At 36.6% G+C, this 17,680-nt stretch overlaps 1 protein-coding gene across 4 annotated transcripts in view; it reads left to right on the top strand.

Annotated features, from left to right (window-relative positions):
- The window catches only part of TRAPPC8 (trafficking protein particle complex subunit 8), a 107,021-nt gene extending 89,810 nt beyond the window's left edge, over window positions 1-17,211 (top strand). For all 4 annotated transcript variants that reach the window (XM_034943947.3, XM_003830340.7, XM_034943948.3 and 1 more), the window contains 4 exons: window positions 370-471; window positions 7,722-7,867; window positions 14,979-15,068; window positions 16,163-17,211. In XM_034943947.3, the coding sequence (XP_034799838.1) occupies window positions 370-471; window positions 7,722-7,867; window positions 14,979-15,068; window positions 16,163-16,397 (573 nt within the window). In that variant the 3' untranslated portion in view covers window positions 16,398-17,211. The remainder of the gene's footprint in view (window positions 1-369; window positions 472-7,721; window positions 7,868-14,978; window positions 15,069-16,162) is intronic.
- The last annotated feature ends 469 nt before the right edge of the window (window positions 17,212-17,680 follow it).

Below are 17,680 nucleotides of genomic sequence, written 5' to 3'. Positions count from 1 at the left end.
AGCTAGGCTGTAAGAATAAGCCTTTTAGCTGTATATTGGTAGTTCAATAAAGAAAACAGCTTGTGTTATAGCACAGTTCTTTTAAAGTAGTTTCTTAAGAATTCTAAAGAATGTTGGAAAGGATTTCATGATGTATCTCTCTCAAATATCCAGGCCAACTGTGTTATATTGAGGTGAAAAGATTTGTTTTTTGGATAGATACTTTATTGATTGAATGAATAACTAAAAGTAGAAATGGTGACATTGCCAGGAGTGTCAATAATTGATAGATATTGGCCATAATATTTCCACTTTCTATCAAGTATTGGGTTGGTTACTTTAGAGGTTACTGTCAAGCACGGTAACGTTTTTGTACTTTGCATTTTTTAGGCATACGTTGTGGAAGACAGTAAACAGCTTATTTTGGAAGGTCAACATCATGTTATTCTTCGCACTATAGGAAAAGAAGCCTTTTCATATCCTCAGAAACAGGTGATAACATAGTTTGCTTTGGAGCTTTCTGGTGAACTTGTGGGGTTTTTTTGTTGTTGTTTGGTCGGTTGGCTTTTGTGTTTTTGAAGGGGTCTGGTTTGTTCAGGTTTTGTTTTTTGGTTTTTGTTGTTGTTGTTGTTGTTGTTGTTTTGAGACTGGATCTCACTCTGCCACCCAGGCTGGTTTGCAATGGCACAATCATGGCTCACTGCAGCCTTGACCTCCCCGGGCTCAGGTGATCCTCTGGCCTCAGCCTCTTGAGTAGCTGAGACTACAGGTGTGTGCCACCACACCTGGCTAATTTTTGTGTTTTTTTGTAGAGATGGAGTTTCACCATGTTGCCCAGGCTGGTCTTGAACTCCTGGGCTCAAGCGATCCTCCTGCCTTGGCCTCCCAAAGTGCTGAGATTATAGGCGTGAGCTACCACGCACTGCCATGTTCAGGTTTTTATATTGGTATTTGGGTTGGGTGTTGGTGACAGAAGAATGATTAAAGTTAAAAGTGAACATAAATTGATTTTAAAATTCATTAGCACCTTTATCAGAGTATTAAGATGCAGTTATGGTTTTTGGGGTTTCCTCACATACATTCCATATTGAATCCAGAATTCATAGGTATGAAAAGAATTGATTTAAGAGTAGAGAAACTATATCTCTATATTTTCTTATTTGTTATAACAGGATATCATTGCAGAGCTCCGAGGGTATATTGTAATATGTAAAAGGTGGCCTCTGGAGTTGTGTAGCAGCTGCTGATAGCATTGAGTATGCTTTCTTATTTTTCCTAAAATAATACTTAATCTTACTGAAAAACTTTCATAGTAAATATGAATAGAATATAAGCACATTTAGTCTAGTAATTCAAACAATGGCCCTGTATTTTGTTTTTAAATAACAGATCTTAATTTTCAGGGCCCCACCTCCATTATTATTATTTTTTTTATTTCACCGTGGACCTGAAGGCAACCCCTCCCATTAGTTTTGACAACTTTTTATTATGAAATAATTTTCAAACTTACAGAAAACTTTCAAGAATAGTGTAAAAGACTCCCTTATAACTTTCATTCAGGTTATTAGTGGTTGACATTTTGCATTATTTGCTTTGTTGTTATTTACATATGTATTAGTTTTTTTCCCTTAATCGTTCTTAATTACTCCCAAGTAAATTGCAGGCATCCTGTCACTCTGCCCCTAAATATAATACTTCATTGAGTATTCCTAAGAAGAAAGACAAATCTCTTACATTAAAAAAAAAAAAACTACAACATTATCACATTCAGGAAGTTTAACATTGATGCAGTACTCTTCTTTACAATCCATATTCAAATGCTATCAAAGGTTTTAATTCCATCCATGTAACTATTTGCTCTTTTCTATCCAGGATCCAGTTGAGGATCATGCTTTGCATTCAGTTGTTATATCTCTTTAGTCTCTTTTAATCTGAAACAGTTTCTTAGCCTTTATTTGTTGATCATGACATTGACATTTTTGAAGAGCTTGGGCCAGTTATTTTATTTTATTTATTTATTTATTTTTTTTTTTTTTGAGACGGAGTCTCGCTGTCGCCCAGGCTGGAGTGCAGTGGCCACCCACCACCTCGCCCGGCTAATTTTTTTTGTATTTTTAGTAGAGACGGGGTTTCACCGTGTTAGGCAGGATGGTCTCGATCTCCTGACCTCGTGATCTGCCCGCCTCGGCCTCCCAAAGTGCTGGGATTACAGGTGTGAGCCACTGTGCCCGGCCTATTTTCTAGAATAATACCTCTTTGGGTTTTTCTCATGTCTCCTCATGGTTAGATTAAGTTTATACTAAGTGATGTGTTGCATAAGAAAGTGCATGATGTTAATTTGCCTCATCAGTGTTGGATCATTTAAGGTGGTGCCATGTTTCTTCACAGTCAAGTTACTGTTTTTCCTTTCATAATAGTAAGTAATTTGTGCGGAGATAATTTGAGGTGGTATAAATGTGTGGTTTCTTTCTTTCTTTTCTTTTTTTTTTTTTTTTTTTTGAGACAGAGTCTCACTCTGTTACCAGGCTTGAGTGCAGTGGCACAATCTCGGCTCACTGCAAGGTTGCAGGTATTCTTCTAAGGCCATTGTTCACGTGCTTTCCTCCTGACAGGTGGTATATAGAAATGTATTCAGTATAATTTAGAAGTCTCAAATAAATAGCTTGTATTTTTTTGGTGACTTGAATATATTAATAATACATTTTTGAACTTTTTACTGAAGTGTAACATAAGTACAGAAAAGTAAATAGCTTATTTGATTTTCACAAACCGAGGAACACTCCAAACCAGGACCCAGATCAAGAACTAGAACCTAACCAGCACCCCAGAAGTTCTACGTTTGTTCCTTTCCAATCAGAAATCTTTCTCTTCCAGACCAAACTTATAGTCACTTCTTTCTGACTTACAAGTCAAAAGCAAAACTACTGCTTTTGAATTTATGTAAATAGTCATACAATATATACCTCGGCTTCTTTTATTCAACTTCTGTGTTTGTGAAATTTATCCATATTGTTTGGTATACTTGTAGTTTTTTTATTTGCAACAAAAATTTCACCTGAAAACTTACTGACTATTCTCCAATAAAAGGAGCCAGGGTTCCTTGGAAAAATGGTTGATTTTAGGGCTGGGGCAGAGAAAATGCAAGATGAACCAGAAGATATTATGGTGCCAGAAAGTAAGGAAATGTACCCAAACTGATTGAGAGCATATTGAATTTGTGTTTCTTGCAGATTACAAAGTGGCTTTTATTCTCCTTTGGTCCTCATACTCTGTAAGCAAGGCAGGTAGAATTACACTCATTTTACAAATGAGACTCTGTGAAATAAGTACAGCTATAATATTTCATAATAATTTTCAGTTTTAAAATTGTCTGAGAGAAAATAGAAATCTGTTGATTGAGGATTTGTAATTTATCAGTTTTCACATTGTTCCGTCTATCCCCTAGGTAGACTTATTTATTGAGGTTGAATTTGTTTGCTTTATTTACTATTTTACTACAACCTCTTGGGATAGTGCTACCACATAATAAGTACTTGGTAATTATTAAGTAAATGAATAAAGAATGCTGAGTTACCAAATTCATTCCACTGCATTAAGAAACCAAAAATATTTTAACCAGATATGAGTGGCTCAGTCATACTAATAGTTTGCACACAAATAGATAGTACACAGTAAGCTTTAAGATTGCAACTTTCAACATTGCAGTTCTATAATCAGCATGTCTTTTAATTTTTGTTCTGCCTTATAAAGAATAAATACAGGGAATGCTGTGCACAAAATTATTTTACCAATGTAACAACAAAATCTATTTCCTTTAGCAAATATTCTATTTCCAGAACTTATATGTGTGCTTATGTTATGCATTTACTACATATGAAGTTCACGTAAACATTCATTCAGCTCACTTAATGAATGGTAAAATTTTAACCGAAAAAGAAAAAAGACAGAAGAGGTGATATTGTTTAATAAACTACAGGTTTCATTGAATGGTTGTTATAAAAAGAAAGGAATTATAATTTCTCGTTATTTTTAAATATAAGAGCCTGCTAAATTGATTGTATTGCAGATTAATATACAACCCTTAAGTTTAAAGTGTTTTAGAAACATTTTTCCTTAAGAATTTATAAAAGGAAAGTCTTTCTTTTTATCTTACTATTTTGTACATGAATTTTTTTTGCCTTGAAAATATATTCACCTTTAGATCTTTTTCTTTTCATAAAGTGATTCATTCACATAAAAAAAACTATGTAATGGATCAGAGCAGAAATATGCAAGATTTGAAAGAGCATTCCTAGTCATACACAAACTGAATTCAGCCTGAGAGAAAATAAGAGATTGAGTATCCCTTCTCTGAAATGCTGGTACCCAAAGTGTTTTGGATTTTGGAATATTTGCATCATATACCTGCTAGGTGAGCATCCCTAGTCTGAAAATCTGAAATCCAAAATGGTCTGAAGAGCATTTCCTGTGAGTGTCATGTCAACACTCAAAATTTTTTGGATTTTGCAGCATTTCTGATTTCAGAGCGTTTCAGATTTTGCATCTTTGGATTTGGGCTGCTCATCCTGTATAAGTAAAGAAAGAAACTGTCCATCAGTAGGGGAGTCAGTCAGTTATAAAATTATAGAATAAAAAAAGACATTGCCAATATTCATCCAACCATTGTCATGGGATAAGTAGGTTCTGCTTACCCACATTAGTATTTGGTGTCTCTGTAGTTACATCTTCATTGTGCAGGTGATCAGCCTGATGCCAGTCAACATTTATGTTACCTCACTAATATCCCTTGTCTGATTTCATGTCTCACAATCAGTGTTCTGAAACTTTGCTTCCTAAGTAAACTACCAACAGAAACCCTGTGCACATTGGTCAGTTGGAAGCAAATTATATTTATCACTATACATTGGCATTCATCCACATTAACTGTGTTGTAGTGATTAACATCTCACCATTGCTTAACTCTGAGAAAATAGTGAGATTAAATACCAGTCTATAAGGCCAAATGACAGACCTTGGACAAAGGTAAAATCACCAATATAAGTGTTATATTTTGAATCCTGTGAAAAGCTGGCAAGTAGCCCATACATACACCAAGATGCTTGTGTACCAAGGGTATACTAGTCTTGTATTTGAATCTCTAATTGACCAATCTAAATTTCCTTAAAGTCTGAAAGAAGCTGAGTGTGGTGGTACATGCCTTTAGTCCCAGCTGCATAGAAGACTGAGGTGGGAGGATTGCTTGAGGCCAGGAGTTCAAGACCAGCTTGGGTAACATAGCAAGACCCTGTCTCTTAAAGAAAACAAGTCTGAGATAGTTTATTTTTTTAAATAAATTTTAAAAACATTCAGCTAGAGAAAGTTATCTGATACTGGGGGATAAAGTAATCCACATAGGTAAATAACAATAATAGATACCATTCATAAGGTATTTGGTATTTGTCAAGTGTTGGTTCACATCAGTACTTAAAATTACAACCCTGTGAGGTATAGGTAGAAGTCCTCATAATCTGAATCCTCTGTTTAGGCAACAGCAGGCATATAAAATTATAATTTTAAGTCATATGATTAGCAGAAGGAAAATTTAATTGCCAAAGCAGTATAGCACAGTAGTTCAAAATAGAACTGTATTTGTATATAATCTCTGCCACTTAAAAAAGATCTTCAGTTTTTTTTAACGTTTCTGAATTAATTTTCCTCTTTTTAAACATGCAAATACTTCCACCTACATCCCACATGTAAAGGCTATTACATTGTATCAGATAGTTTCTTTCTCTGGTTTCCCCTTAATCACATTTCTGTTCTCTTTCATATACTCTGGTTTATCTGATTTTTTAAAATTTTTATTATAAAAGTAGTAATTTTTATTGCAAAAAAGCAAAATATCCACAAGCTGTCAATTGGAAAGATAAAAAATTTAAAACAAAAAAAAACAAATATACAAATGAGAAAGCAAATTCTGGTTTTCTTTTCTCTCCTCAGGGCCACTTTTTGAAGTTACCCATAATCAAGTTCCTTTTCTATTCCAGAAATGTTCCATGCTTATGCAAATATAAGCATTGGAATATATGTATTTTTAACATGCTGTTAAACTTTATTTGACTATATGATATTTTTGGTCAATTTTCATACATTTGTATATCATACCAGTTTCAAATATTTTGCTTTTTACATATTTTGTGGGATAGATTTCTGGAAATGAAATTTCTGGCCATATGATTATATGCTTGTCTATTACCACTGACTAGGCTATAATCTTTTTTTGTTTGTGTTTTTTAAAATTTTTTTTTTTTTTTTTTTTTTTTTACCAGTAGCCCCAGGGTGTTACTTGAATATAATATGGTTAATTTGTTAGTTGTTAATGGGATGAATCTGGAACCAGTGCCAGCTTTTATTTTATTTCCAGCAAATTTAGCTCTTGCTTTTGCAACTGTGTAGATAAGGGGTCAGCAAACTTACACTGAAAAAGGCCAGGAAGTATTTTAGGTTTTGCTCACCAGATTGACTATGTCATAATACTCATTTCTGTCATTGAAGTCAAAAAGCAGCCATAGACAGTATGTTAACAAATGGATGTGGCTGCGTTTCAATAAAACTTTACAAAAACAGGATGCAGGCTGGATTTAGCCCATGGGCTATGGTTTGCCAATTGCTGGTATAGATAAAAATCAAACTCGGCTGTCAGAAAATTATAAATCAAATATTCTCCTGGGTGGTGAGGGAAAATAGAGAAAAAAAAAATAACCAAGAAAGAAAATAATAGTAGAAATGGGATGTTTCTCTACTTTCATCTTTCTCTCTCTCTCACCCTCCCCCACTCCCTGCCTCCCTCCCTCCCTCCCTCTCTCTATTTATTTTGAGGCAGAGCCACATTCTGTTGCCCAGGTTGGAGTGCAGTGGTGCAATCTCGGCTCACTACAACCTCCGCCTCCTGGGTTCAAGTGATTCTCCTGCCTCAGCCTCCTGAGTAGCTAGGATTACAGGTGTGTACCACCACGCCTGGCTAATTTGTATAGTTTTAGTAGATGGCGTTTCACCATGTTGGCCAGGCTAACCTCCAACTCTTGGCCTCAAGTGATCTGCCCTCCTCAGCCTCCCAAAGTGCTGGGATTACAGACGTGAGCCACCCTGCCTGACCTCTATTTTCATTAGATGATAATGATTATTTATTGAAATAGTCATAATGTGCCTGACAAACAGCTATGTTAATACTTTTTACATGCATTTTAACCTTTAGCTAGTGTAGTTGAAGCACTATAATCTATACAATGCAGCAGGATATTTTCAGAATGAAGTATTAAACAGTTTTAGATTTTCAGCTATTAAAATAGGTGCTATGCAATCGAATGTCTGCAGTCCTAAGTCCTGTGCAGTATTATCAGATGAGAATCACAACAACCTTTGAAGTTATTATTGTCATGAACTTCTTTTTACATATGAAGAAATTAATTATTAAAGTATTAAGTAACTTATCCAAGATAACAGAGCTAATATGTAAAGCTACTGAGATTCAAGTCTAACTCCAACACATAAGTGAGGAATGAATAAATGATTCCAGTTACTGATTTTTTTATCTTAGATTATACTGCAAATGATAGCAGCTATTAGCTTAACAGCAGAAAAGTACTGTTCATGCATTACGTTATCTCTGCTGATTTTAACTTTTGTATATATACACTATGCTTTTTTTTTTTTTTAACAAGGTAGTGTTTTTATTGTCATATGTTTTTTCTTTCTTTTTTCAGGAGCCACCAGAAATGGAACTATTGAAATTTTTCAGGCCAGAAAACATTACAGTTTCCTCAAGGCCATCAGTAGAGCAGCTTTCTAGTCTCATTAAAACGAGTCTTCACTACCCAGAATCATTTAATCATCCATTTCATCAAAAAAGGTTTGAGCTTTATTTTTGTTACCAAAATTTTCTACAACACACTGGCACATGTATTTGTTTCTTTTATTTTGGCAGTGACATTAACCCAAATATTGAAGAGGAAATTTAGAATGTTTTTGAGTCTATAGAATACTTGAACTAAACAGTTCAAGTTTAGACAATATCAGTTAAAGATTTATTAAGTAAACTTCATGGCAAATGTGATATATTTGTAATTTTGGTAAATAGCTGGAATATATAAACCTCTAAAATTCTAAAAATAAGAAGTCCTGAATCAGGCAACACTTCAAAAGTTTGCCAGTTTTGCAAATAAAAGATGGAGAGAAGCCTATTAGAAACAATCTAAGTAATAATTGAAGGTATGAATTTTGGTGCAAACACCCTGGATGGGGATGGGGATAGGATGGAATAGAACAGAAAGAGGATGGTGACCTGTGGAACAGTAACATCTGAGAAAGAAGCTAAGGAAAAAGAAGCCTATGAAGAAAACTGAAGAAAAAGAACTAATTAAAAAGTTAGGAAGAAAAGACCAATAAAAAGAAACTATCTTAAAGGTTGAGTGAGAATAGTTCAAGAGAAGTGGTTAATAGTTTAAGATGCTACAGAAAGGTCAAATAGTAAATGGGCCAAAAGGTCATTGGATCTGACAATAAGGAGATCATGATTTTTGAGAAGAATGCCACTGTATAGAGGGTAGAATAGCATGACATCATAGGTTGAGAAGCAAATAGGAGGTAAGAAAGTAAAGATACCGCGTTGACCATCCTTTCAAGAAACTGGGCTATGAAAAGGGATCAGGGAGTATCTGTTCTTACTAGGTAAGATATAGGCATGTTTGTGGTCTTGAAGAAAATGATGAGATACAGGGAAACTAACAAAATCCTTAGTAGATGGAAAGATAAGATACATGCACTGAAGAATGACAGGATTTGCTTTGCGCTAAAGAAGGGACCTTCTTACACGTTATGTAGTGCCTCCATTTTAGGGGGTAGTTATAAGAGCAAGGTTAGCTAATTAATCTAGGAGATAAGAGTAAAGGGTAGAGAATTTGAAAAAAGTGAAATTTTAGGATAGCTACTGAGAAGATGCTAGCTGAGGATGCATAGAAGGAGTACTGGGCAAAATTAAGACCTTGACAGTGACTTTAAGAGAAAAAATATTTTAAAAAGTAACTTAGAGCTGGGCATGGTGGTACACACCTATAGTTCCAGCTACTTGGGAGGCTGAGGCAGGAGGATCGCTTGAGCCCATTAGTTTGAGGCTACAGTCAGCTATGTTTGCACCATTGCACTCTAGCCTGGGCCAAACAGCAAGACCCTGTCTCTTTTTTTTTTTTAAGTGATTTTTTTTTAACAAAGCTAACACCTAAATGATTGTCTCTATAATCTTTATATAAGTAGAATTATAGAGTATATTTGTATGTCTAGCTTCTTTCATTTAATAATGTGTTAGTAAGAGTCAACCATTGCAGGAACCTGTAGGATTGATTTTCATTGCATGTGAGTATGTTTCGATATACCAGAATTAGTTTACCTACTTAAGTGTTAATGGACTTTTAAAATATTTTTTTTTCTTCTTCTTCTTTTTCTTTTTTTAAATTTTTCTGAGACAGAGTCACACACTGTCATCCAGGCTGGAGTGCAGTGATACGATCTTGGCTCACTGCAAACTCTGCCTCCCAGGTTCAAGTGATTCTTGTGCCTCAGCCTTTGAGTAGCTGGGATTACAGGCATGCACTGTGCACCACCAGCTCAGCCAAATTTGGTATTTTTAGTAGAGATGAGGTTTCACCATGTTGGCCAGGCTGGTCTCGAATTCCTGGGCTCAGGCAGATTGCCTCGGCCTCCCAAAGTGCTGGGATCACAGGCATGAGCCACCACGCTCAGCCATAGAATAGTTTCTGATTTGAACTATTTTGAATTCTGCTGTGAATATTCTACACCTTTCCTTGTACATATGTGCTTGCCTTTTTTTTACATAGTAACGTCTCCAAAGTGGTTTTACTAATTTGCATATTCCAATAGCAGCATATGCGAATTCCTTCTGCTTGATACCTTCACCAGCACTTAACTCTTGTTGGATCTTTAAAAAATTTTATCCTAAGTTATTTTTTAAATACTTGTGGTCTTAAGTCTTTGTCATGGTCTTAATGTTGCCCAGTACTCATTCTTTGTTCCTTTCTCTGATACAGATGTATGCAGGGTTCACCTGGGGAAATGTAAGAAATACTGAAGGATGGGCCGGGCGCGGTGGCTCACGCCTGTAATCCCAGCACTTTGGGAGGCCGAGGCGGGCGGATCACGAGGTCAGGAGATCAAGACCATCCTGGCTAACACGGTGAAACCCCATCTCTACTAAAAATACAAAAAAATTAGCCGGGTGTGGTGGCGGGCACCTGTAGTCCCAGCTACTTGGGAGGCTGAGGCAGGAGAATGGCATGAACCCAGGAGGCGGAGCTTGCAGTGAGCCGAGATCGTGCCACTGCACTCCAGCCTGGGCGACAGAGCGAGACTCTGTCTCAAAAAAAAAAAAAAAAAGAAAGAAAGAAAGACTGAAAGATGCTTCATTCAGTCCTACCCCCAGAGGTTCCAGTTTGATTGGCCCAGAGTAGGGGTTGGCATCTGGATTTTCTTAAGTTCTCCAGGTGATCCTAATATGCAACCATAAGTGAAAATAAAAATGTTTGTGTTTTATCCTTATTGAACCTCACACACTTCTATGAACAATTTTGATTCTGTGATTCATTTTAACCCAATCTTCTACTTCAGCTCTGTTTATTAAACCTGTCCTGCTTCATGTACTTTCTGAATAACCTTGGTGCTTCTTTTTAACCTTAGTGGTTAAACCTTGGCTGCATTGAGAGGCTAGGATGTTTAGGAGTTCTCTACATCATTCTACTTAGGGGTTAAAAAACTCTATGGAATCTATGTGAAACAGGAAAGTTTTGATCAAACTAAAGTAGAAGAGTGGGTTAAATGAAGCATTCCAAAATCAAAACTCTGCATGGAAGTATGTGAAAACAAGGCAGGTTCAAGGATAAAATGTGGCAGTTTTCTCCTTGGCTGCGTGTTAGAATCATTTGGGAATTTCTGAAATTTCCAGTGCTTGGGCTGATTCAATCAGATTCTCTGGGTACCGGCATCTCTAGTTTTAAAATGTCTGCAGATCATACCCATGTCCATCTCTATTAGTCATTGTTGCCACAATAATGCTTCATAACAAACCATTTCAGAAATCAGTAGCTTATAACAAAGCATTTATTTCCATACTCATGGGTCTGCCAGTTGATAATTTGGCCGAAGCTGTGCTTTGGTCTGTGTGCTGTTTGGATTTGGCACCTGAAGAAACTTGGGTTCCCGTCTGTGCCACATATATTTTGGGCCCAGTCCAAAGGAGCAGCTGCTACCTGGAGTATGTTCTGGTGGCATGTCTCCGGAGTATAACAAGTGAGCCACATTGCAAAAGCACATTTAAGACTTTTGCTTGCATCAAAAGATGTTAATATTTCATTGACCGAATAGCCTCACTTCCATAATCAACAAGGATGATTCACAGTCCCACAGTGAGAGTGAATAACTGCTAAGCAGTACTCAGAGTTACCACAGTAACCAAGGTTGAGAACCATTGAAATGAAGGATCAAGTGACTGGGTGTCCGTGTAAAACTCAAAAACAGATGAGAGAGTATAATTGAGAAAGCTAGAGAGTTGGGAGATGGTGGTCAGAGTGGGGTGACCGAGTATTATGTTAGGGATAGTTGTCTAATGTGATGGGAAAAAATTTCATGGTTTCGTCATGGAAGTTGTGTGGCTGAGTTTTGAATAGTACTGAAGATTATGGAGATGATAGGTCCAGGATTTGGGAAGGTGTTGAATAAGTCATATACCTAGACAGTGAAGTTGTCCAAAATGATGACAAGACTTGGAGTTGAAGGAAGAAAACAAACTTCCCTGACACTTTTAAAACTATGCCAATAGATAGTACAGAGGAGGGTAGCGAGAGAATAGTGTCTTACTAGGTGTATGCCTCTGCTTGACCGATACAGCAGATGAATTCACAAATGGGAGGTAAAGCAGATGTTCAGACTACACATGCTTCATCTTTACCTCAAATATTTCAGAATATCCATTTCTTCCCCTTTCCCCAAAGAATTCTCGCTGTACTGAGTTACTGTCACTGTGTTTGTTAGAATGGGAACAGAAAAAAGAATACAAACCTTAAGGTAGTTTATGATGAAAGAGCGGAGGCATCTTTACAGGAGAGGTAGTAGAAAGAAATCATTAAGAACTACATCAGCCACCCCGAGGTATGGAAGATGTTGGAAGAAATACAGCATCTATTGTTGAGAGGACAATACAGTTAAAGATAGATGTAGAAACACAAAGAGAAGAGATGGAGGATATAAGGAAGCATTCTTAATGGGGGTTTCAGAAAACAAGTAGAAATGTGAGGAAATGTGACAGTAGGAGGTTTGGTCATGGTAGTGGGACACAGAGCAGTAGAGGTATGAGAATAGAAGAAAGAATAGGTGACAGGAGATAACAGATAAAATCATACTATGTTTAGCTGCCATGAGCATAAATTGTTATATTAAATAATGTTTATGGAGCTTTTGAACATGTGCTAGTCACCATTCTCAGCACTTAACATGTTTTACCTAATCACAACAAACCCAAGAGGTAGAATCAATTATTATTCTTTGCAGTTTACAGTTGAGAAAACTGAGGTACAGGTAGCAGTCTGACTCTAGAGCCCAGCTTTTTCACTGGATGCAGTGGTGGGAGAATAGTTGTCAGAACTTTGATTTCTCAGCCCTGTTTGTGGTTCATTAGATTAGCATTTTAGAAAAACTAATGTGTAAAGCAGTTTTCAAAATGTGGTCCCAAGACTGGACCTGGTGGCACACACCTGTAATCCCAGCACTTTGGGAGGCCAAGGCGGGCGGATCACCTGAGGTCCGGAGTTCAAGACCAGCCTAGTCAACATGGTGAAACCCCATCTCTACTAAAAAATAAAAAAAAATTAGCCAGGTGTGGTGGCGAGCGCTTGTAATCCCAGCTACTTGGGAGGCTGAGGCAGAATAGCTTGAACCTGGGAAGCTGAGGGTGCAGTGAGCCAAGATCGTGCCACTGCACTCCAGCCTGGGCAAAAAGAGCAAAACTCCATCTCAAAGAATAAAAAACAACAACAACAACAACCAAAATGTGATCCCAGACCAGGAGCATTAGTATTAGTATCATCTGGGAACTTAGAAATGTAATTTCTTTTTTTTTTTTTTTTTGAGACGGAGTCTTGCTCTGTCACCCAGGCTCGAGTGCAGTGGTGTGATCTCGGCTCACTGCAAGCTCCACCTCCTGGGTTCATGCCATTCTTCTGCCTCAGCCTCCAGAGTAACTGGGACTATAGGCACCTGCCACCACGCCCGGCTACTTTTTGTATTTTTAGTAAAGACAGGGTTTCACCATGTTAGCCAGGATGATCTTGATCTCCTGCCCTTGTGATCCGCCTGCCTCAGTCTCCCAAAATGCTGGGATTACAAGCGCAAGCCACCGTGCCCAGCCTAGGAATGCAATGTTTGGGCCACAGTCCAGACCTATGGAATCAGAATCTCTGAGAGTAGGCCCAGCAGGTTTTTTAAAACAAGCTTGCCAGGTATTTCTGGTGCATACTCAAGTGTGAGAAACATGGTTAAAGAATAGATTGCATTGTGGTGCTAATTAAGAGGCTCTTGCAGTAAAATGAGACATGAGACTTGAACTTGTAAGGAAAATGAGATACAGTGAAGTAACCAGGTTCCAGAGATATGTGGGTGAGAGAATTGGCAGGAATTTGTGAAGAACATTGGGAGTGGAGGTTAGTGACTGTTAGGAGGAATCAGTATGATACTTACAGTTTGCTGGGGTAGATGGGGGTGCTCTTCACTGGAATGAAGATGATGAGTTTCACTTTGGACCAGGAGATATCCACATGTTCACATTTCTTCTTCTACTAGAAGCATTTATATAAGGTACAAAGAATTTGACATTTGAGGATCAAATGGGAACAGAATAGCATAAGTTCCTGAATTTTTACTTTGGGCTACAAATTATGCAATTGGAACTTAATTTAATGAGATGCTTCAGACTGACTGGACACCTTCCCAGTAGTCTTTGTTGCCCTTCTTGCCACATGAGAAGTTTGTGGGGGAAGTTAGGGCATAGCACCAGTACAACCTGGTACGTATTTTAAATCATCTTAGTTTTTGTTTAGGGAAACCTGTGACGTTTGCGGTATTGTTTAAAAAGTATTTCTCAGTAAGAAGATGTAAAGTTTCTGAAAGTATAAAATATATTATCTGAGCAGAATTTAGAAGTTAATGTGTATGAACTTATACGGTTACTATTTTTTCTTCTTTACTATCTTTGTGTTTATAGAGTAAAAGGTAGATAATAGTATATAACCCTGCTTCATTTGTACATGTTATATTCATTTCTTGCATTCTTGATTTGAAATCTGTACCACTCTATTCACATGTCCTCTTCTATCACTGCCTGTCTTTTTTCCTATGCTTTAGTAATTTATTAATTATGGTATCAGAAACTAGGCTACCTGAGCAAAATGTATCCACTCGAAAGAGATTTCCTCATAACTATATAGAAATCATTCTTATATTCTTCAAAACATGATGTTGTGCAAATTTGATAGAAAAACAAATGTCAGTCTAGGCCAAGTTCTCAAAATTAAGTAATTTTTAATAAGCACAAAGACAACAGTATTAGTCGTTGGCATTTTCATGGTTTACTTTTTCTTCATTGATTTAAGTTGAGATTTTGTTTTTCATTTTGTGAAATATCTAGAAACATTTTAGTTGTTTTTAGAAGATTAATAAATGAAAATAAAATAGTTCTGTGAATGTATATATTCTGATATTTAATATTGTCATTGTATTAATATATTTTTTATTTACAATATAATTTGTCTTGAGTGATTTTGGAACTTGAGCTTTTTCCTTCTTGAATCTGATTGTTTTTAAGGAGCTTATGCTCTGTTACATAGTCTTAAGTGTTATTTTCAGGAAAATTGCTTTTAAGAAGAAAAAAATATATAACTTTTTTGTTTATTTTTCTTCCATAGCCTTTGTTTAGTACCAGTCACTCTTTTACTTTCCAATTGTTCTAAGGCTGATGTAGATGTCATAGTTGATCTTCGGCATAAAACAACAAGGTAAAGATTTGTTTAGTGCAAGGTTATTTGATTTGGGAGCAATTTAATATTTTGAAATTATGCAAATAATTACCTAACATGGATAAGAAAGTTACTCAAGCTTGTCCTGGTTTTTTGCTTGGTAATATAGAAGGCTTACAGATGTGTTACAGAGGCTTTAAATATTAAAGATTTTTTTTTCTTGATTATAAAATAGTACTTAACAACAAAAAAAATCCAGATCCGCAGTCCCACATCAGATACTCCTAGAGCCAAATGCTTTTGGGAATTCAGAAATTTTTGAATTTTTGGAAAAATACTATAAAGCGTATACTTAATATTTTTGTATAACACCCCAAACAGGATCTGGGACAGTTCTCTGAAATCCAAACACACACCTATATATGTGATTTTGTGTATCATAAATTTATTAATACTTTATTGGGTACTGGGTTTTCCATTTTTCAATATTATAAACAGTTTCAATATTAAAAGCATTCATGTACAGACACTTATATATGGCTAACTAAGGAGTTAAAAGTTTAGGTTTGAAATCAAGTTCCAACATATACTAACTCTTATGGGCATTAAATGAAATAATCCACTCTTAGCATTGTGCCTAGAAAATAGTAACTATTAAATAATAAATGTTAGCTGTTATAGTAATGATGTTGCTATTATTAATAAACAGTTGGCTTCATAAAATAATTTTTAGAAATAGAATTGTTAGATGAAAGGGATGTTTGTTTTCTTCTTGAGATGGAGTCTTGCTCTCTCATGGACTGGAGTGCAGTGGTGCAATCTCAGCTCACTGCAACCTCCGCCTCCCAGGTTCAAGCGACTCTCCTGCCTCAGCCTCCTGAGTAGCTGGGATTACAGGCGTGCACCACCATACCTGGCTAATTTTGTATTTTTAGTAGAGACGGGGCTTCATTATGTTGGTAGGCTGGTCTTGAACTCCTGATCTCAGGTGATCCACCTGCCTCAGCCTCCCAAAGTGCTGGGATTACAGGCGTGAGCCACCGCGCCCAGCTGAAAGGGATATGTTAATGTGACTTTGGGAAAAAAATTAAAAAGAAAAAAATCCTGCAACTTACATTTTCCTCCTCCCTTAGTCCAGAAGCACTGGAAATCCATGGATCATTCACGTGGCTTGGACAAACACAGTATAAACTTCAACTTAAAAGCCAGGAGATTCACAGTCTGCAGCTGAAAGCGTGCTTTGTTCATACAGGTGTTTATAACCTTGGAACTCCTAGGGTATTTGCCAAGTTATCGGACCAAGTTACAGTGTTTGAAACAAGTCAGCAGAATTCCATGCCTGCCCTGATCATCATCAATAATGTGTGACAACTTGGAAATTTGTACTGAAATCCACAATAATCAGTTTTTGCTGGATGGGTTTTACAGCAGTATTTGATATACCTAACTTGTTATGGAGGTTGATTGATATCTGATCCCTGCAAAATACTTTGACTTGTCATTTTGTTGATGATGCAAAGCACGTTGGACTGAGAATACTTAACATTCTTTTTCTGTATTTCTTTAAACCCTGAGAATAATTTACATGCTCATAATACAGGATATCAGCATATCTGTGCACCTTATTAAGCCCCATCTTAAGAAAACACAAAGTCTAAGTCTGCTGTTACAACTTGTCAATGGTATACGAATATTAGGAGATGATTCTGAGAAAGGAAAGGCCTTGTTGGCAGTACTCCTGTTAAGCCATTAGTCTCTAAATTCCAGCTTTACTGTGAAGTTCTATAGAGTGTTAAATACAAATTTTCCTGTCTTGCTTCACACAGTTCCTTAAAATCAGTTTTGAACTTTGGTCATAGAGTCTTCATATTTCAGTATTTGGTGGTCCCTATGACTTATACATAACTTTGTAAAAAGAAAAAAAATTTTTTCTGATGCTTTGAATATAGTTTTGAAAGGAGTTTTGACTTTTTCCCCCTCATTCATCTCAGTATAGAGTGTGCTATTTCACAATACGATTTTTGTCATTAAAATTACCATATTCTTTATTATATAACGTTAACAATTGAGTTGATCTGTTTAAAATATAAATCTCAAGTTAATTAAAAATAAGCTTTTCAAAAATGTATTATATTTATAACAAATATACTGTAAATAGAATAAAGACATGCTATTCACTGTATAGCGTATTAGTATCTGTTGATTAGAAAGTCTGGTTTCAAAATATCTTTTTATTCAGAGAATGGGCATTTGGACATAAGAAATTTCAATTCAGCCCTGCTGCAGATAGAGAAATGGGAGCAAGGGTGTTTCAATGAATATCTCTTGTCATTGGAGAAGGAGGGAAGACAGGGTGTAGGAGTGGGTGGCAGGGAGTACAAGAGCCAGGGTCAGTCAAGTCTGGAGCAGATGGGGTCCTTGTGCCATTGACAGCTACCATGGTTTGTTCCAGTCTCAATCTCGGCACTAATCGGAGCAGACTGCACCAAAGTGGGGAGAGATCAAAAGACCCCGTTTTCAGACTGAAGATTCCAAACCTGTACTTGGAACAACTCTTCTTGAGAGATGGGTGGCTAGTCTGTGTGCCTCTCTGCAACTGCTGCTTATGCTTCTGGATCTTAAGTGGGTCTCTGGCTTTTCAGCTCCTTCCA

The sequence above is a fragment of the Pan paniscus genome, chromosome 17 (assembly GCF_029289425.2).
Source record: "Pan paniscus chromosome 17, NHGRI_mPanPan1-v2.0_pri, whole genome shotgun sequence".
Lineage (NCBI taxonomy): Eukaryota > Metazoa > Chordata > Mammalia > Primates > Hominidae > Pan > Pan paniscus.
Note: the sequence above shows the minus strand (reverse complement) of the source record. Positions and strands in the feature narration are given on the sequence as shown.